The sequence below is a fragment of the Peromyscus maniculatus genome, chromosome 12 (genome assembly GCF_049852395.1).
Source record: "Peromyscus maniculatus bairdii isolate BWxNUB_F1_BW_parent chromosome 12, HU_Pman_BW_mat_3.1, whole genome shotgun sequence".
Lineage (NCBI taxonomy): Eukaryota > Metazoa > Chordata > Mammalia > Rodentia > Cricetidae > Peromyscus > Peromyscus maniculatus.
Genome location: NC_134863.1, coordinates 47242010 through 47263289, shown reverse-complemented (window position 1 = coordinate 47263289; position 21280 = coordinate 47242010). Strand labels below are relative to the sequence as shown.

Genomic DNA, 21280 nt, shown 5'->3' with positions numbered 1-21280 from the left:
AGGATGTTGAGTCCTTTGGGCACAGGCCAAGGGGTGGTATAGCTGGGTCATATGGTAGCTTGACTTTTAGCCATTTGAGAATTCAATACATGGAGTTCCAGAGTGGCTGTGGCAGTTCGTAATTCCACCAACAGTGGATGTAGGTTCTTCTTTCTCACATCCCTTCCAGCATCTGTTGTCAGTTGTTTTCTTGACCTTATCCATGCTGACTAGGGTAAGATGATATACAGAGTTTTCATTTACACTTTCTCAGTTGCAGGGGATGCTGGACACTTTTAAAGACTTTTGTTGGACACTTTTTCTTTTGAGAACTCTATGTTTAGATAGGTTGGGTCATTTGTTTTAACTTTTTTTTGTTTCTTAGTATATTCTGGATATTAATCCCCTGTCAGATATATAGCTGGCAAAGATTCTCTCCTATTCCGTGGGCTTCCTTTTCATTTGGTTGACTGTTTCGTTTGCTGTACAAAGTTTTTTAGTTTTATGAACTCCCACCTGCCAATTGCTGACTTTAATTCTTTGACAAATGGAGACCTATTCAGAAAGCTCTTCCCTATACCCACATCTTGTAAGGCATTGCCTATGTTTTCTTCTATGAGTTTTAGCATTGCAGGTTTCATAGTGAGGTCTTTGATCCATTTGGAGTTAATTACTGTGCATGATGATAGATTTCAGGACTAATCTCATTATATTACAGTTTCCCCAGCACCATTTGATGTTATCTTGTTCCAGTCTTTGTTTTGGCATCTTTGTTAAATATCTGATTGCTATAGATATATGTACTCCTATCTGGGTCTTCTATTTTGTTCTGTTGTCTGTTGCTTTTGCCAGTATCATGTTATTCCTACTGTAACTGTAATATAACTTGAAACCTGATCAAGTAATCTCTAGAGTATTGTTATTTCTGTTCAGGATTGGTTTGACTCTCTGAGATATCTTGTGGTTCTATGCGAATTTTAAGACTTTTTTTGTGTTTCTGTAAACAACATCATGGTGATTTTGATTTGGGTTGTGGTTGAATCTATAAGTTGCTTTTTGTACATTGGCCATTTTCACAATATTAGTTCTACCAATCCCTGAGCATTGGGGAGTCTTTCTATCTTCTGGTATATTCCTTAATTTCTTTCTTCAGAGATTTAAAGTTTTTCTTGTAGAGGTCCTTCGCCTTCTTGGTTAGGCTTATTCCCAGATATGTTATTGTCTTTGATGCTGCTGAGAATGGGAGTGTTCTCATGATCTCTTTCTAAGTGTGTTTGTTATTAGATATTCGTTGTTTGAGGTTGCTTTCATTCTGTTGGCTGTTTTCAGCACCTGGTTACCACAATTCTCTCTCTCTCTCTCTCTCTCTCTCTCTCTCTCTCTCTCTCTCTCTCTCTCTCTCTCTCTCTCTCTTCTGGGTCATGGCATGGGAGAGAACATAGTTTGAAATTACAGTTATATGGCAGGAAATCCACGGATTACTGAATAATGAATCTATTTATTAAGAAATTATATGGAGTAAACAACACACTAATGCAGAATAAGGCTAATCCGTCACAGAGTCCTGGAAGGCTGAGGACCGGTCCTGCCTTGCATCATGCCACCAGATCCAAGAAGATACGAGAGAAAGGGCCCTGAGTATGTGCTTTGCAGGTCTTAAGCTAGCCAAGAGGCCATACCCTAGGGGCTAGGTCATAGATGAAACAAATATCCACGACAGAGTTATGCTTTTTCTGTTTTTTTTTTCAAGACAGAGTTTCTCTGTGTAACAGCCCTGGCTCTCACTTTGTAGATCACGCTGGCCTCAAACTCAGAGAGATCTTCCTGTCTCTGCCTCCTGACTGCTGGGATTGAAGGTTGCACTGCCACCACCCTAGAGCTATGTTTTTAGTGTAGGTTCTAAAAGCTGATTACATGGGAAGTGCAAAGCATAGGAAAATTTATTGCATTGTTTCCTTCAAACTAGGTTGAACATAAGCAGGCTGGGAACACAGTAGGATCAAAGCTGGAGTGAATAGCTTTAAATGATCTCAAAGCAGTTTATTAAGTTAATTGTCAGGTCTGGTAGAAGTTCGGTCTACTTGGAAGTAAAAGGTATTTTCAGAAAAAAGATATGACTACACTAGGTTTCACCTAGTTAATTCTCACTGGAAAATATTTGTATAGGATGGTGGATTTGATGGTGAGACATAGTGCTTTGGCCTTTCATACTGTTTGTGTTTTTGTGATGAGACTCGGACATGTAGACTTCTTTCATTGGTTGTATGTCTGATTTGAGATTCTAGGATGCCTCTATTGAGTGGAAGTTTGCTTATCTTATTGACCAAGCTGAGTTAATTTCAGATAAGTATGAGGAGTTGGTAGGTCAATTCTTCAGATACTTTGTTTACTTTGGATTGGAGGGATGGGGGTGATTCCAATTCAGTGGTAAGCCAGAAGGCATACAAATGGGACAAATGTACAAACTTTACCTAGTGGTGTGAGGATGACTTGGGTGGGCCAGCATGTTTGACACTCAGCAGGGTAGGCCAGCGTACAGGCTGTGTAACTTAGGCTAGGCCTTTGGGTTGGGGATATTCTGGATAGGTTTGGTTCCAGGGATTCACCAGGTTGGGCAGGCACACACACAAAAGTGTATCCTGGGCTAGGTCTGGACGTTGAGTATTTGTCAGGTATGTTAGTGTCTGGGACTCACTGGACTGGGATGGTGCACAGGATATGTGACTGAGTTCAAGCCTGGAGGGTTGGAAAGTTGAGGGTGGGACTTATACTGAGCTGGTTCACAGGTCATGTGACCTGAGGTAGGTCTGGGAATTGGGGAGGGTGAAGGCATGTGAGGGTTCAGGAAGCTCAGGACAGTATATGCAATTTGGCTAGGCCTGGAGTTTAGATGTTGCATGGGCAGGGTATGGGCTAGTAGGCAATGATATTGGTTGTTTTTAGTGAGCTCTTCAAGGGATCCTAAAGGAGCAGCTGGCCTTTAAGACCAGACAACACAGTTCTTCTGCCTGCTACAGTAATGTAGAATCTAAGAGTCTAAACTAGAGTGTTTCTTCCATTTTTGTTATTTTTCACCCTGTATTGACAATTGTAAAATATTTTATTTTTATGAATGTCTCAAGGAAGTTTCAGTTTGTGTTGCATTGCTGTTTAAGGATAATGAACATTTAAAAAATATTTCTCAGACATTTGTAGTTCTTCTTTTGAGAACTCTCTGTTTAGTTCTATGTTACAGTTTTAAATTGGGATATTTGTTTCTTTGTTTTTAAATTTTTTGAATTCTTTATGTATTCTAGATACTAAGTCTCTATCAGATGTAAAGCTGGTAAAGATTATTTTCCATTCTGTGTGCTGTCTCTTCACTTGAGTGATGGTGTCCTTTGCTGTACAGAAACTTTTTAATTTTATAGGGTCTAACTTATTGTCTTATGGGGTCCTGTTCAGAAAATCATTTCTTATACCAGTGAGTTCAAGCCTATTCCCTGCTTTCTCTTGTATGGGAGTCAAGGCATCAGGTCTTATGTGGAGGTCCTTTATCCATTTGGAGTTGAATTTTGTGAAGGGATAGATATGGATCTATTTTCATTTTCCTACAAGCAGATATCTAGTGTGGCCAGTACCATTTATTAAAGATGTTTTCTCAAATGTATATTGTTGTCTTCTTTGTCAAAAATCAAGTGGCAATAGGAGTGTGGGTTTATATTTAGGTCCTTGACTATATCCAATTGATTAATGAACCTCTTTTTGTGATGCCAGCAAGTACCATGCTGTTTTTATTACTATAATTTTATGCTATGACTTGAAATTGGGGATGGTAATACCTCCAGTTATTTTTTTGTTTTTGTTATTCAGAATTGTTTTAGCTTAGACTCTTATATTTCCATTCCTTTCTTTCTTTCTTTTTTTTTTTTTTTTTTGGTTCAAGACAGGGTTTCTCTGTGTAGTTTTGGTGCCTGTCCTGGATCTCGCTCTGTAGATCAGGCTGGCCTCGAACTCACAGAGATCCGCCTGGCTCTGCCTCCTAAGTGCTGGGATTAAAGGCATACACTACCACCACCTGTATATTTCCATTTTTATCTTTTTGATTTCTGGGAAGAATTTTCATGGTGATTGCACTGAATATGTAGGTTGCTTTGGTAGGAAAACCATTATAAAGGAATCATATTATATTTCAGGTGTTTTAATGGTATGTAAATTACACCAAGCTATAGCATTATTTTGAAACTTGAATTTTCCTTCCACCTTAATAATTAAAAAAAAAATCTCTGCACGAGGGTAGGGAAGCACATGAGCCCCACCCTACCTGTAGAGTTATTGACAGTTAATGCTGCTAGGTAAAAGAGCCAGTTTTCTTTAGCTGAGCTGCCTTGGTGAGTTGGCCGCGCTCTAGTGGATGGCCCACGCATTTATGGGCTTTGTCAACTGGACTCAATGAGCTATTTAAAAAAAGGAACATGAAGTTGTCAAGGGGATATAGAAGTGTCTGGGAGGTTTTGGAGGGGAGTTGGGAAGTGAATATGATCAAAATGCATTAGATGCATAAATGAAAATCTCAAATAATAAACTAAAAATATAAAACACTTAAAATTAAGAATCACTGTATACTTCCAGATGTAATTATTTACTGAAATAAATTAAGAAATTATAGTTATACTATAACTTGTACATGAGTGTTAATATCAGTTATATTCACAACTGCCAAACTTAGAAGGGGCCATTTATTTGTCTAAAAATACTTTAACCATAATCACATTGTATCTATGTTATAGCATATTATTTATTAATTTATCTATGGGTGAGCTAAATTAAGGTTAGTTATGGTTTTATTTTCCACACTTGATGTAGCGTAGCGATGCCACTTTTTCACATACACACAAGAGAAGTGGACCTGTATAATTTCTAGGGCATGTGCTACAAACAGAATTGCTGTACTATGAAGTGAGTGGACTCTCAACTATTCTATTAACTGTCAAATTAATGGGCAAAGAGGTGATGCCAATTTTTACTTATATTATCAGGGGATAACTTCTCTTTTTATTTATTAAGACCTAGTGCTCAGAGAAGCCAAAAGATGGGGCCCAGACCATTCCATAGAGTTCGGACAAGAACCTATGCTTACTGCCGTGAGATATACTGAATCTGGCTCTTAGATGATTTGGATGTTTTAAGGGTAGACTGAAGTCTTTTTTGGATGCTATGGTCCATGGCATATTACAGCAGATGGCAATTAATAATTCAGATGTCAACCCATCAGATGAGTAAGTCTCTGATGGAAGAACCTCATCAAGCAAGGCTTAGGAGGCCATAGAATCTGAAAACTGGTTGTTTCTGTCTGTGATTTTTTCATGTACTATTACAACTCAGCCTGGATTGGTAGTATATTTTTGCCATGGTATATTGGGCATATTTATCTGTGGATAGTCAGGCAGATGATTTCTTCTTAAACTGTATAATTTTGATGAATAGAAATAGTGTGATGATATTTTTCATAGCTCAGGCTAACATAGGAAAATAACAGCATTTTCAGTTATAAAGATAGCTTTTTACTTAATTAGCGACTTAAGACCTCAGCAAATTCAAAGTAGATCAGTTGCCCCTGAAAATGAATCACACAAGGACAGATTCCCAGGTGTCTGGTTGTTGAACCAAGGTCAGGCATGAAGCAACTTTAGTGCCAGTTCTTCACTTGCAGAAGTCTGGCTGATAACATTAAAGACATAACTCCCTGCACAGATTCTCTCAGCAACTGACTCTCTGCATAAACTTTTTTCTTTTTCTTTTTAATTTTTTTTCATTTTTCTTTTTTAAGAAATTTTCTACTCATTCTACATACCACCCACAGATCCCATCTCCTCCCTCCTCCCACCCCCAGCCCTTTCTCCCAAGCCACCCCACATCCCCACATCCCCCAAATCAAGGTATCCCATGGGGAGTCAGCAAAGACAGGCACACTGAGCCTAGGCAGGTCCAAGCCCCTCCCCACTGCACCAAGGCTGCACAAGGCATCACACCACCAGCACTAGACTCCCAAAAGCCTGCCCATAGACCAGTGATGGATCCTGATCCCCCTGTCTGGGTGCCCCCCAAACAGTTTGAGACAAACAACTGTCTTTCATATCCAGAGGGCTTAGTCCAGTCCCATGGGGGCTCCACAGCCACTAGTCTACATACAGTTCATGGGCTTCCACCAGTGTGGCCGGTCATCTCTGCATGTCTTCCCATCATGATCTCGACATCTCCTGCCTGCAGAATCCCTCATCTCTCTCATCGATTGGAGATGAGCTGGAGCTCAGCCTGGTGCCTGGCCATGGATCTCTGCATCTGCTTCCATCAGTCATTGGACAAAGGCTCTATGATGACAGTTAGGGTATTCACTAGACCAGTCACCAGAGTAGAACAGTCCAGGCACCCTCTAGACCACTGCCAGCACTCCCAGGTGGGGTCATCCTTGTGGATTCCAAACTTCTAATCTCAGTTTTATGATGCAAGACTCAAGGTTCAGCCAACTAACTTTATGTTTATGTCCTAGGATGCTTTCAAGGTCGTTGTCCTCTGAGAAGGTGCGGAGCACTCAAGTGCTATGTGCCTTCCATCTACTTACCAGGGAGCTTGGCTGACAGCCGTTCTCAGTCATGCTGGCTACCCAGTCAGCATAACATTCCAAATCTGAGAGAAACTGTATGATTTTATGTGTGTTATCAGAATGATTCTGCTACTTATTGTTTACTCCAGAAATGTAATGTGACCCTCAAAAAGAGCTTTCTGCTGGGAATGTATATAACTGTGTAAAGACAAAGAAAAAAAAGAAGAGAGAATTTTCAAGATGAAGTAAAAAAGAAAGAACAAGATGCCATGGTCCGTGGCATATTACAATAGAAAGCTGTTTTTGAGGGTCATTTGTAGGGGCAACTAGTCTACTCTGAATTTTCTCTGAGGTCTTAAGTCAATTAATTGAATAAAAATATTGCTTTTAGGGGCGGTGGTGGAACACACCTTTAATCCCAGCACTGGGGAGGCAGAGGCAGGTGGATCTTTTTGAGTTCGAGGCCAGCCTGAGTTACAGAGTGAATTCCAGGAAAGGCACAAAGCTACACAGAAAAACCCTGTCTTGAAAAACCAAAAAAAAAAAAAAAAAAAAAAAAAAAAAAAAAAAAAAAAGAAAAAGAAAAAAAAGTTTAAGGGTCTGGAGAGATGGCTCAGTGGTTAAGGGCACTGGCTTCTCTTCAGAGGTCCTGAGTTCAATACCAGCAACCACATGGTGGTTTACAACCATCTGTAATGAGATCTGGCACCCTCTTCTGGCTTGCAGGGATACATGCAGACAGAACACTGTATACATAATAAATAAATAAATCTTAAAAAAAATATTGCTTTCCTATGTCAGACTGAGCCATAACAAATATCCTTGTATTATTTCTATTCATCAAAATTATGGAACTTGAAAAGAAATATTCTTCCTGACCATCCACAGATAAATGTACCCAGTATATTAATGAAGAAAATACACTACCAATGTTTAGAATAACACATGAAAAAATTATAGACAGAAACAACCAGTTTTCAGATTCTATGGCCTCAAAAGCCTTGCTTGATGAGGTTCCTCCATCAAAGAGTTATTCATCTGATGGGTCGATGTCTGAATTATTAATTGCGATTTGCTATAATATGCCGTGGACCATGGCACTTGTAGATATGATACTTCACAGTATTTGTGTCAGCTTTACAGTTTCTTCCAGAGCTTCCTTTAAATCACAGAGGAATAATCCACAAGGTCTGCCCTGAACTGGGGAATCCTAGTTTTCTGATCAGAGGATATCCTGAAATCCTCTTTCATAATTGTGCTTAGCTCTAGCCTAGTATTAGGCCCATAGAATGATTCTAGATTGTGTCATCATTGTTCCATTGATGGCACAATATAGTTGAACAAAGGGCTGCACACAAAATAAAAAGAAAATCACACTGTACAAGACCATCTTTCCTATAGCATTGACCAACGAAAGGTTATTTCTTTGGAAATCTGAAGTACTATGTTGACAATCTCCTGTGTTGCAGTCAGGGCATGCCAGAGTTGCCAATGCAGAAGAGAGAGCTGGGGGAATCATGTAAACTTCAGTGACTCAACCTAGAAGTGATATGTGCCAATTCAGCTAGCTAGAACTAAACAATGGTTTCCATCCACCTGCATGAGAGGTGAGAAGGTGTGTGGAAAAACACACAAATGTTAAATGAATGCTAACAATCTCTCTCACACATTTGATCTTTGATACTTTGAAATCACGTATGTTGAAAAAAATCATAGGCAATTTCACATCATTTCAAACTCTTAAACAATCAGGTCAGGGTTTCATATTACTTTCTTCTATATTTAAAAAAACAAGTGGTTAATGAACTGCATACTGTCTTCTTAAGAAACCATTTTGAGGTTTGTGTTAAAAACCAACAAAATTTTGCTTAATAGTTGTGAGATCTGGGGAAGTCATTTAACTCCTGTAAACACATACCTCAATTGAAAATGGAATATTAATCCCTTATTCATGGGTATGCTGTGAAGGTTAGGCTAGAGATGGCATTTAAAACATCTCACACAATGTGCACTATGAAGTGTCAAGATAAAATTTTAATTTTATCGGCATAGCTGATACTATAATATGATCTATGTGCTAAAACCATCAGAAGCTAGCTAGTCTGCTCTTTGGGGATGAGAAATGATTTGGTGATGCTCCAGAAATGAAATATCTATCATCTGTATTTTCTTTTCTTTGTAGGTCCCGGGGGATTTCCCAGGTCATTTCCTTGCTGGAACACTTTTCCTTATCATGGCTCTTTGGTGGAGTACAAAGAGTATTCTGAAGCATGTTTGTAAACAGCAAAAGAGGTCTTCCTCCCTTATTACCAAAGAATTCTTCTTTCGAGCAGAACTTTTGGAGGGAATTGTGATTATTGGCATGGCATCAATAGGTGAGTTGATTTATTGTGTTGTATTTTCTCAATTTGGTATTTTTATATGCATAGACAAGTTTTTTTCTTTTTTTCTTCCTTTTTTTTTTTTTTTTTACAAAATCTAGAGCTGAATATTTTATTCAAATATTTATTAAATATTTTAATTACAATTTCCATATGATATAATTTGTTAGCAATATGGTATTTTGGGTTTATATGAAGGCCTACTTCTTAATAAATTAATTGTAGTATTTAATTTACCTACTCAATCATGATGAATGTCCTTTGTGGAATTGGTTGGATCTTCTGAAATAATTTCATATCAATTTTTTTCTGATCCTTGAAAGGATAAACCCTATTAGAAACCATTTGCAGGTGATGCAAAATAATCAAGTGATTGTTGGAAAGTTTCAATAACTCATTGCAAGGAGGTTATGGAGGAGGGTCAGGGCTGAGGAAGGCCTTGCTTCATGATCTCATCCTTTCTTTTTTTTCTAATTTCCTGAATTAAAGAAAGCAGTTTGGCCAAGTAATTTATGAAGCCTTTCCATTGCTTTAGAGAATTCCATTAAAATGGTCTGTTTTTAGTTTCACTGTAGCCTCTTATAAAAGATAAAGCTTTCTGCTTTTCCATTAAGTTTTTTTGTGCTTTATTCATGGAAAGAGGTTTTTGATAGGACTCACATTAATTGTTTCCAAAGAGAAGAATCTTTCTGCAAACTTCTATATGTTAGTAAGTAAGCCAACCTCTCTATGAAAGTTCAAGTGCTTGTTAAACTGACTATACCACATGCTGCATCCATTGGGGATTCTTGCTTATCCTTAGCTGGAGGAAGCTGAATCGTAAGAATTTTTTTGTTTTGAACCCAGGAGCCAAGGCCAGTCCTTTACCTAGTGGCTATCCAAAGGTCTGGTAGCTAGGAAATGAAGAGTCAGCCTCTAGAGGACACTCTCATAAGCCTTGGACATTAGGTTGGAATAGAAACTTGAACCAAAATGATCAGCATTGGTTGTGACTATAAAATTGGATATCTCAACTAGCATTTGAACCTCTAAGAAAGTCTAAGGTGTCACTACAAAACTGTTAGGGAACCACCCAAAGAGGAAGTAATGTTGTAAGAGGACATAGTAGATTGAAATAAGCAAAGGTCATATCTTCCTGCATGTGTGTGCTAGGTAAAATCATGTAGAGTGTTACTCAACGGTGTTATGCTTCTCTGCAGGAATAATTGGTCTATACATTGCACTTTCGAAGATACATCAGTTCTCAGATAAAGAATCCAAGTTGACCCTAATTCTGCACTGGCATCATCTTTCCATGTATGTCTTCTTTGCAATACTAGGTGGGACCAAGATCTTATGTTTCATCATTAGTTCACTTCCAGTCTCTTTGGTCAAGTTAACGTTATCAAGTGCCTTCTTTGTGGAAGGTAAGTAGAGTGGAGTAGAGTTTTCTTTTCTTTTTCTCTCTGTATTTGTCTCAAAATAAGCATCTGGGTAGCCCTGTAAAATAAAGTATCTTTGTTTTTTTAGTGCAGTCCTGGTTGACAGGGCAAAGTATCTGGGGCATACTGAGGCACCTGGCTATTCTCTGTAGGATGCCAAGGATGGTTCTTCTCTGACTCATTCTCAAGACTGGGCAGATACAACAATTTAATGTGATTTATTCATGTTTCACATCTGTCTTGAAGAATCACCTTCTTTCTTTGTTTTCTTAGCAATTATCTTCTTTATACTTTTAATAACGAAAATTAAACACAGAGTAATGGAAGTCTGAGTGCTCAGCTGGGATAGCTAGCTGTTAACAGCAGAACAGATTCTGCCTCTTGACAACCAGCTTTTAAATCACTGATACAGTGAAACTTTGCCACGATGTGGAAAGTTGAGTCTGCAAATTTCAATCACATTAGAAGTAGAAATCCCAATTTTGAGAAATTAATGAAAAATAAATCATATGTTTTGTTCATTTGTTTTCTCCAAGATTACTGAGGTGGGTGAGAAAAAGGTCTTTAATGATTCTTCTTCATTTATTATACACGTGAAAAAGTAGATTAATTATGGAGCTCTGAGAGCTACAAGTGGTTAAGGGCACCTGTTCTTCACTCCCATGTAAAGAAAGGAGCGCTTGATGGTTGCTTTTTAAGGGCAAGGGCCAGAAAAAAAAGAAAACATTTGCAACAACTAATAGCCTGGTTCTTATATCTTTAATGAGCATCCTGCTCTTTTAGTTTAGTGAAAACTATTAAGGTGAAACTGGAAAATGTTTATGTAATGAAACATTATAGTTATTATATATGTTTCCTATATAGATAACAGAATATGACTGTTATCACATCTGGTTATCTATTATGTAGAAACTCTGAATTGATATTAGTCATTATCAGTTCTGGAAGATAGCACTGGTGCATTTCTCAAGGTGTGAATTATGGGTGTGTTTACTTATTTCAGGGCACTGAATTCCTTAAGGCAAGGCTTTGGCTTCAGCTTATTCACCTGCATATTCATGTGAATTGTAGCTCCCTGCCCTGTCATGTTTATTATTCACCAGCCTGCATCATAATGCCTTTAAATACAGTTAGTTGAAAATGTCATGTTAGAGGAGACAATGAAGGTTGGAGAAAGAAAAGGAAGGTTGAATTTCAATGATTCCATTCTAAATAGGCGGTGATAACGGACAAAAGCTGCAAAGCTGCACTCCGTGAGACCCAGTGGGACCTCATCCTTTAATCAGTTGTATAGGTGTATAAAATTCTGTGGCTCCAGAGGGAAAGAAGGTGGGAGAGAGAACTGATGAGTTCGTTATCTTTGTTTTTTATTTTAAAAAAACAAACAAACTTTTTTTTCCTACCCTATTAGCTTTCATTTTCTACAATCACACACATGGCCGGTCAGTGGTGGACACCTTTGGGCACCAACTGTTGAGCTTTGATGTATTTTTGGCGGGTCTGGTTGCCTTCATAGAATTCCTCACAAAGAACAATGTAGTTCTGGAGCTCCTGAGGTCAAGCCTCACCATGCTACAGGGGATGTGGTTCTATCAGGTGAGTTGAAGCCTCCGGCTCTATTTTGTTTCTACCCATGGCTTCTCTCCTTTGTTGATGAGGTAGTTTCTTATGAGTCCAGAGACGTTCCTGTGACATGCTGTCTATAGTGAAACTGTTGGTCTTTAAGAGGTAAAGTCTTTAATTGACCTCAGGCTTCCTAGTGGGAATACTGGTAGAGCAGCTGAGCAGGAACTAGAATGTGACTGTTATCACAGCTGGTTATCCACTATGTAGAAACTCTGAATTGATATTAGTCATCATCAGTTCTTGATAAGATGGCTTATAGCCTAATCAGTAGTAAGCTCCAGAAACATATGGAAAGTAAGCAAGGGAGGAACCTTTTATTTATTGAGAAATAAGTGTATAGTTGCCATTGTACTGAAAAAAAAATACTTTTGAGAAAGTGTCTAACTAGTTATCCTAGGTTGGCCTTGAACTCAACATCCTAGAATTCAAGGCTTCAGCATCCTTAGTGTTGTGATTATAGGTGTATGCCATGTTTATCTTTTATTGGATTTCTATGAACACTGTATTTCACTTTGTTTATGATAATGTAACAGTTAGGTATTATCATCTCTAACTTATCAATTAGAAGACTCTAGAAGATTAAACTATTTTGCAAGGCTCACACAATAATGGAACTAGGCAATTCTCTGCTAAGTATTTCCATATAAACTTAGCTTAACAGGCAGGAATCCATATTAGTGGAAATAATGCCACAACATACAGGACATTATGGGAATTCAAACAGGAATCCTGGATGAGTACAGACCAAGAGATGAATATGCTTGACATAGGGTAGAAACAACACATATGCCCCCTACCAAAACCAACATCTTCACCTGTAGCTAGAGTTTTCCTGCCTTGCCCACAGTCAGGACAAATCTTTGTCACCCGCCAGTCCCACAGCCATTCAGACCCAACCAAGTAAACACAGAGACTTATATTGCATACAAACTGTATGGCCGTGGCAGGCTTCTTAACCCATTTTTATAAATCTATACCTTGCCACGTGGCTGGTGGCTTACTGGCATCTTTACATGCTGCTTCTCCTGGCGGTGGCTGCAGTGTCTCCCTCCTCAGCCTTCCGCTTCCCAGAATTCTCCTCTCTCCTTGTCCCACCTACTTCCTGCCTGGCAACCTACTTCCTGCCTGGTCACTGGCCATCAGTGTTTTATTTATATAGAGTGATATCCACAGCATTCACCCTATCCCTTTGCCAATTCCACTGATAGATGTGGGGCCTGGAAAACTGTTAAATGCTGAAGATGAAAGCAGTGACATGCATTTTTCTGTTTTGAATGAAATCTGTACTAGACTCAGACTTTGGCCATCAGACTAATGGGAAAGTCAAGCAGCCTCTTATCTCTACCAAAGATCACTTACTGGCTCTAGGACAGTGGTTCCCAATCTTCCTAATGCTGCAATACTTTAATGCAAGTCCTCATGCTGTGTTACTGTTCGAGTTCATCTACAGCAGTGGTTCTCAACCTTCTTAATGCTATGATCCTTTAATACAGTTCCTCAGGCTGTGGTGACTCCCAACCATAAAATTATTTGCATTGTGACCTCATAAGTGCAATTTTGCTGCTGTTATAAATGATAATGTAAATATCTGATATGCAGGATGGTCTTAGGTGACCCCTGTGCAAAGGTCATTTGACCCCAAAGGGGTTGTAACCCACAGGTTGAGAACTACTGCTTTAGGGCTTACGTTGTTTCACAAAGGACCAAAAATAAACAACAAAAAACTTGAACAAGGATCTAAGCCTGGATTTGTTTGATCTCAACACTCAGCCTCTTTCCATTTGATGATATCAACTCTCAAACATCAATATTATGTTGAAAGTGGAATTTCAATCAATGATTACATATTTTATGATGTCTAATAAATTGTACTTTGATATGCACTTAAAGATTTAAACAATATCTGGGATTGAAGCAGTATGTTGCTTAGGGTGTTCTAGTGATTTTTAGTCACCAAAAGCAGGTATTTGGGTAGTGAGGCGATTTCAAGTATTTCAAGTATCATGTCAACACAGTAGGAAATATGTGTTTTAGGGGTAATATAGTAACATGTCTTCATGGGACCAACTTCCTTCTTAGCTGTGATTGTTCAAACTGCTGAGATGCCTCAGACTGACCTGGTGGTTCAGTCCACCATGTTTCCATATTGACCAATATAGAGAGGATGGATACTGATGGAGAGTGTGCAGTAGAGACAGAAGGCAGGCACTCCCACTGAGGAATACTGCCTTTGTCATTCACAAGTTTTTGATCATTGTCAAAATTATGAAAGTTTCTGAACTCCAGACTTCCCTTTATATTAGGAGAGATAATTAAACCTCCCCATTGAAGTTATTTTTTTAAGACTAAAGATTATTGCAAAGAGCTCATGCATAAATGAGGATAAACTGCATAGCACATGGTGTATATCACTTGATCAGATATATGAGATGACAAAAGTTGTAGTTCTCATTCCAACCACAGGGAATCTATACATGGGACAACTGATTAAAGCAAAAAATCTCAGTCTCTACAGATTAACTCAGACTATTTGAAATTTAAGGAAGAAATGAAATTAAGGCTATACTCAATATAAGCTAAGTGCCTATTTTTTTTTCTGTAAAAAAATTCATTATTTGGGAAATGAAGATAACAGATTAAAGATGATAATGAATTCTGAAAAGGCCATTGGAAGGAACTTGTAGGCACTGCAATGGATACATGACCAACTTACCATATCATTTGTATAATTATCCAAATACCTATATTTCATTTTACTCTAGAGACCTGAAATTATTCAATCGGTCTCTCATCTATCATTTTATTGGGATAAAGTTCACAGAACACACAACTTTACAGGATAAAATTCAGCAGTATTTATTCTATTCATAATGTCATGAATTACTACCTCTAATGACCTCTCAAACATTATCATCCATGCAAAGAAAACTGCAGCAGGAATCTTAAAAGTTCTTATTAATAAAAACAACCCAGAGCCAGGTACTGGGGTGAATGCTGGAAGATCAGAGAAGCAGAACAAGCCACAGCCACCTCATCTCGCCAATTCCTCAGCTGATCCTGTTTCCTCAGACTGGAAGCTTCTGTCCTCATCCAAATCGATCTCAGCTGAATGGCTACTCAAAAGCCTAAAAGCTTAACCAGGATCTAGTTCCTCATCCTCACGCCTTAAATACTTTTCTGCTTCCCACCATCACTTCCTGGGATTAAAGGCTCTTTTACCACGCCTAGCTGTTTCCAGTGATGCTTTGAACTCACAGAGATCCAGAGGGATCTCTGCCTCTGGAATGCTAGGATTAAAGGCAGGTGTGCCACCATTTTCTGGCCTCTATATCTAGTGGCTGTTCTGTTCTCTGACCCCAGATAAGTTTATTAGGGTGCACAATATTTTGGGGAACACAATATCACCACAGAAAACCCTGCACCCAACTAAGTTATTCTCCTTCTCTTTGGTGCCAGGATCTGCCAACTACTAATTTGTTTTCTAACCCCATCTATTATGAATGTTTTACATGAAAGAGAATAGGACAATACATGGCCTATTGTTTCTGCTCATTGTCACTCAACATAATATCTTCAAGTTTTATCCATGTTATCACATATATTAATATTTCATTTCTTTTTCATATTTGGGTAGTCATAATGCTGTTATGAACATTTATGCACACATTTTTGAATACTTGGAGGCATTCCTAGGAGTAGAATGCTAGTCATATGGCAATTTGAAATTCTACTTTCTGAGAAACTCAATCTTTTTCACCAGTTTCATTTTATAGGCTTAAGGATTCCAGTTCCTCTGCACTCTCACCAATATTTGCTATTTTTTAATTTACTATGATGATTGCCCTTCTAGTGAGTAGCAAGTTATAGCCCACTGCCATTTTGATTTACCTTTCTCCAATGATGTCGTTCATCTTCCATTTGTGTATTGATCATTTACATATTAAAAACAACTTTCTTCATTCACGAGAATTTCATTTATGTACACAATGAATTGTGATCATATAATTCATCATATATTCATATCATTATACTATTTCATCCCTCTTAGTCCCCGAATCCCTCCCCTGCCCATCTCTCTCCCAACTTCACATTTTCTCTTTTTTGAAAACTTACTGAGTCAAATTAGTGCTTCCCATAAATGCACAGGCATGGGATCATCCACTGCAATGTGGGGAACCTACTGGTGGCCACACCCTCTAAAGAGAATGATTCTTCTCTCACAACTATCAACTCCTCAGTAAATGTTAGGGCCTGGAAAGCACTTCCTCCATATATACCAGAATTTTGCTTGGCTTGATTTTGTGGCTAGTTTTGGACAAACAACCATATCTTTTGTGAGTTTATGAGTGGGACAACCATGTCATAATCAGATGACAGCATTTCATAGCATTCCTCCCTATCCTCTGGCTCTTATATTTCTTCTGCCTTCTCTTCTGAGATGTTCCTTGAGCCTGGGACAAGTGAGGGTATTAATAACAATGGTACATTTAGGGGTTATCACTCTTTTGAGATAGTTTAGAAAGACAACTAGGTAAATATTGTCTATGTTATTAAAATAGGTAGAAAATATGATTTATGTTTGCTATCTCTGACACTGGCAATCATCTCGTTATCAAGTACTCTGAATATATGTTTTTGATAATGTGTCTGGTTATTCTATGTGCTTTTTTTTTTTGAAACACAGATGGCTTTTGTCCTGTATCCCAAAAACAGAGACCATGCATGGGACCTGTCTGATCATAGCAACATTATGTTTCTCACCATATGCTTTTGCTTGTATTATGCATTGACCTATGCCATCATTGGAATTAATTATGCTCTTATTACCTGGTAAGTTAATGACTTTCATTCATCAGATATGATCATTAAGACTCAACTGAGTTAATCTTAAAGTTCAAATCCTTTTCATGAATTAATTTCTTCTACTACTGCCCCACAAGACAAAGTAGTATAGTATAAAATTATCTGGAAACACAGAAACTGCCAGCAAAACAGTATATGGTGGTTCATACTTAGAATAGCTGTCTGTGATGTCCCTCTGACACATGCATCATCCTGCAGTACATTCACCTGCACCTCCCTCCCTGGTAGGAGATTTGAAAGGCCCCCAGAACAGTCCCCTCTGATGGTAAAAGGCCTACCAAGTCTTTGTCTTGTAGAAGGAGAGAAAATAGGAAGTCTTTCATCTTAAATATTTAAGTGAAAAGTACATTCATCCGCTAAAGGATCTTCTTCCTGTCTGTCTTCCTGATGGGAATCTTTTGAGACAGGCCCAAACTTCACCAAAAGATGGAAGGCAGAAAGTTAAAATAAAAATGCAGGTCATTAGAGAAGTTTCTCATAAAATGAGAATGATTTTGGTAATTTCATTTACTAAATTTGTTTGCATATATCTCATAATTTATGGAAATTATGTTCTACTTACATGGTCGCAGTATACAATGTTCTTATGGTAATCATATATAGGAAAAAACTGTGTATGCTTCACATAAATATTTCTCACATCATAGAAGTGGAGAACTTGCTCAGCTTTGGTCACTAAGAAGCTTTAGACCTTCTAGAGTTGGTCATTGCAATCACCACTTCTTCTAAATCTCCATTTGAGTTTGTTTCAAAGTATTCCAACAGGCATAGGTTGGAGAGTACTTCTGTGTAGTTTAAAAACAGATTGATTCTTTGCGAATTTCATATGAATATATAATACATCTTGATCATCGCCACCCCCATTTTTCCACTTCTAATTCTTCCAAAACCTCTTCAGACACATCCCTCTCCCAATTCCATGTCCTCTTCTTCTTCTTCTTTTTTTAAAAAAATTACCACTGAGTCTAATTATTGCTTCATGTGCCCATGGATTAGAGAGTTGGCCATCTACTGGAAAGGAGCTTGCCACCTCTATCAACATCTTAATTTATTGTGTATATGAGTATCACTTATAGTTTAATAGCCAGTGCCCTGCTTACAAAAGCACTTCTTTGAAGTTACAAGGAAGAGCTGAAATCCAGCCCAGACTTGTCATGGGGTTTAAGTTAACTTGGGCCATCAGCTATATGGAAGTAAATGGCTCCATGTACATTCTTTGGAGAAAAAGCCATCTTTTTGTAATATACAGACTGTTGTGGTCCTAATGTGGGAACTCCACTGATGTCAGATTCATTTGGGCTTGCACAGATTATAGATTTTCCTATTTATAACAAGTTTTCTGAAATAATGCCAAGTACTTTATAGCATAAATGTTGAATATTTTAAATTCTGAAACACTGGCTGAGGAAATTTGGCTTTAAGGTATGCTTCTCAGCATGCACACACCAATGGAATCTTTCAACATTTATTGGGTGTGTCAGTGTGAATAATGCTAAAAGTGTGATGCTGAATATTATAATTTACTGTGTTGAAGTTGTTTTAGAAATAATCAAAATTATGTTCTGATGTTATAAATTTGAAAACCCATATTTTATCTGTTTACTTATACCTTACTTTAATCTACATAAATTTTCAATAGCTCAAAGCTAAATAGAAATTATTTTCCTTTTAGAGTTGTGTCTCCAGGTATACAAATAATCTGAAGTTGTTTTTACTATAGAGTTACATTGCCTTAAGGTTTAATTTTAGATTTCATCTAACCAGAGATCGTTTTCTTTCTACTCAGGTTGGTTAAGTGGAGACTTAGCAAGCTCTGTACGTCAGAAACTCAACTTCTGAAAAATCATGAACAGCAAGAAGAATCAGAAGATGAAATGTGATTTTTTTTGACTGGCATCTAGTCTCTCTAAATGAACCTTCTTATTTTTTTGCATTGTCTTGGCTCATGGTTTTGTTTAGTGAATGGTATGGAAAGAAGCCATGACCACAAGCCTGTAATTTTGCAAGTGCGGAGCCAAATTACCATGGACCATCTTCTGTCAATTTATAGCGGATTATTACCCAACTCTGTATGTGACCTAACATCTCTCTGATTATAAGTAAATCCTTGGGAATGTAGAGGCAGAACCTTAGTCTATACCCAGTAGAAATCTATGAATATAGATAAGAGAGCATCAGAGGACTGGAGTTGAGGTTCCCCCCTTTTTTTAACCTGCCTACCCGCTGTTTCCACTAATGTCTTTGAAAAGTGTTTTGAATATCATTTTCTTTGTTCTGTTATCATAAAAGGTTATGAAATTGTTACCATGTCGGAACATGGAATTCGGGGTAACTCATGTCTGTGTTCCTGGGCTATGGTCACTCACATCTGACTCTAGATGAAATTATTTTTTAATCCCCTTGGAGATGACAATAGTTTCTAGTGTTGACAGTTTCTTAACTTTTTTCTGAAGAATACCTGGCTGAGGATGACTCTGTAGCAGTGTTCTAATTTTGTTAAGGCATTTGCATTTACATGTTTTATTCTTAGCTTGTAACATCATTTGGGATAAGTTCATTTTATATATCACATGTAAAGTGATTTTTCTATGCTATATGCCCACACTATGACAAATATTTGTTTAATTTATCTGATACACACACATATATATGGTTTGTGATATTGCTGCTATTGAAATCTACTAAATATTAGATTATATTTATCCTATTGCTGCAATGACAAATAAGTGAATGCATGCTCCATGGTGCAGAAGCCTGAAGAGGAAACTGCAGAAATTCCTTTTTGTGCCCAATGGTTTCAGTTCTCTGAGAGGAAAAAGATGACCAGAAGTTATCCTGAGCTTTCCAAAGGATAAAAGAGATGTTCCCAGGGTACACAGTTACAAAGCCATGAAACTGGGGAAGGAGAATTGTGGTAGTATCTGTAAGAAGAGAACGCTACATTGAAAGCCACCAAAGTCACCCTGTTAAAGCAGGTGAAGGAGTAACACAGGAAACCCCTATCTTGTAACACTAGACTCTCTGTACCCCGATTCTATGTCTTTGCAAGTTGGAGTTGTAATGTAATAAGTAAACTGTCACCTACAGTAACTTGAAGCCAGCATTCTATGTCTAGTCCTGGCCAGACATGTAGAAATAAGTAGCACAAATCAGATTTAAAATATATTTGAAAACTGTTAAGCTCAAATACTCTGCAGTCTTCATAAAAGAGCAGAAATGTCTACATGTTCAGTGTTGTAGAAGGCAAGCCCCTAGAAAAACAGCTGCCATCTTCTTCAAATCAGCTGGACCTGTTGACTACTGAAGATCCCTCTGAGGAGGACTGTGGAGGGATACTTTGGTCAATAGAATTCTTTTATGGATGATAATAATTTTGCTTTGTGAAAAAACTGTATTATAACAAGTTTTCTGAAATAATGCGAAGTACTTTATAGCATAAATGTTGAATATTTTAAATTCTGAAACACTGGCTGAGGAAATTTGGCTTTAGGCTCTGCTTCTCAGCATGCACACACCAATGGAATCTTTCAACATTTATTGGGTGTGTCAGTGTGAATAATGCTAAAAGTGTGATGGTGAATATTATAATTTACTGTGTTGAAAAGACTTGTAAAAACAAAATTGTTTTTAGCCTGTAAGCCACGAGGAGGTTGCTCTTATCTTGAATGTATCCTGTCAGCTAACTTAGCCAAGATGGATGACTTTTTGCTGCAGTTGGGCTATTCTTAAAAACTGCTGATTGTTGCAAAATCTTTCACTGCCTCAGCTTTTCTTACAAGGTAATAGGTTACAAGATTAACATGCTAAAAGCTAAGTTCAGCTTTTGTTTGAAACATTCTCTTGCTTGCTTTGGATGGCTGAGGCATCTGCTAGACATCTGTTATAAAATCAAGCTTTCTCTGCCCTTAGACAGGATATGTATTAACTTGCTTCCCCAAAATTATAATGTTGTGGATTTTGCCTTTAAAATACTTGGACTAACAATAGCTGAGGCCTTACCTAGAGAACTCTCTGGTGAAAACCCTCTATGTTACTAAAATTAAAACTTGAGTCAGACTGGTGAATTGGTGGATGACCCCAGACCCATAACAAAGCAGAGTAATGTTCAAAGCAAAGTTCTTGTTTCAATATAACTTGTATAACTAGAGGTGAGATGGATATATATCTAGAGAGAGAAAGAGAGAAAAACAGGGAGAGAGAGAGAGAGAGAGAGAGAGAGAGAGAGAGAGAGAGACTAGAGTGAGAGAGAAATAGAATCTCATGATCAAGTGGGCTTCTTTCCAGAGATGCAGTGATGATTCAACATATGAAAATATGTCAATGCAATCCATCTATAAACAAACTGAAATGAAAAACCACATGATCATTTCACTAGATGCTGAAAAAGCCTTTGACAATGTCTAGCACCCCTTCATGATAAAAGTCTT

At 37.9% G+C, this 21280-nt stretch overlaps 1 protein-coding gene across 3 annotated transcripts in view; it reads left to right on the top strand.

Annotated features, from left to right (window-relative positions):
• LOC102927797 (transmembrane protein 45A-like) overlaps positions 1-21001 on the top strand; it is a 42654-nt gene extending 21653 nt beyond the window's left edge. For 2 of the 3 annotated variants that reach the window (XM_076549051.1, XM_076549052.1), the window contains exons 3-7: positions 8745-8937; positions 10143-10349; positions 11776-11960; positions 16675-16820; positions 18640-21000. In XM_076549051.1, the coding sequence (XP_076405166.1) occupies positions 8745-8937; positions 10143-10349; positions 11776-11960; positions 16675-16820; positions 18640-18733 (825 nt within the window). In that variant the 3' untranslated portion in view covers positions 18734-21000. Of the gene's footprint in view, positions 1-8744; positions 8938-10142; positions 10350-11775; positions 11961-16674; positions 16821-18639 lie in introns of all 3 variants that reach the window. The other variant, XM_015989202.3, reaches the window with a different exon arrangement.
• The last annotated feature ends 279 nt before the right edge of the window (positions 21002-21280 follow it).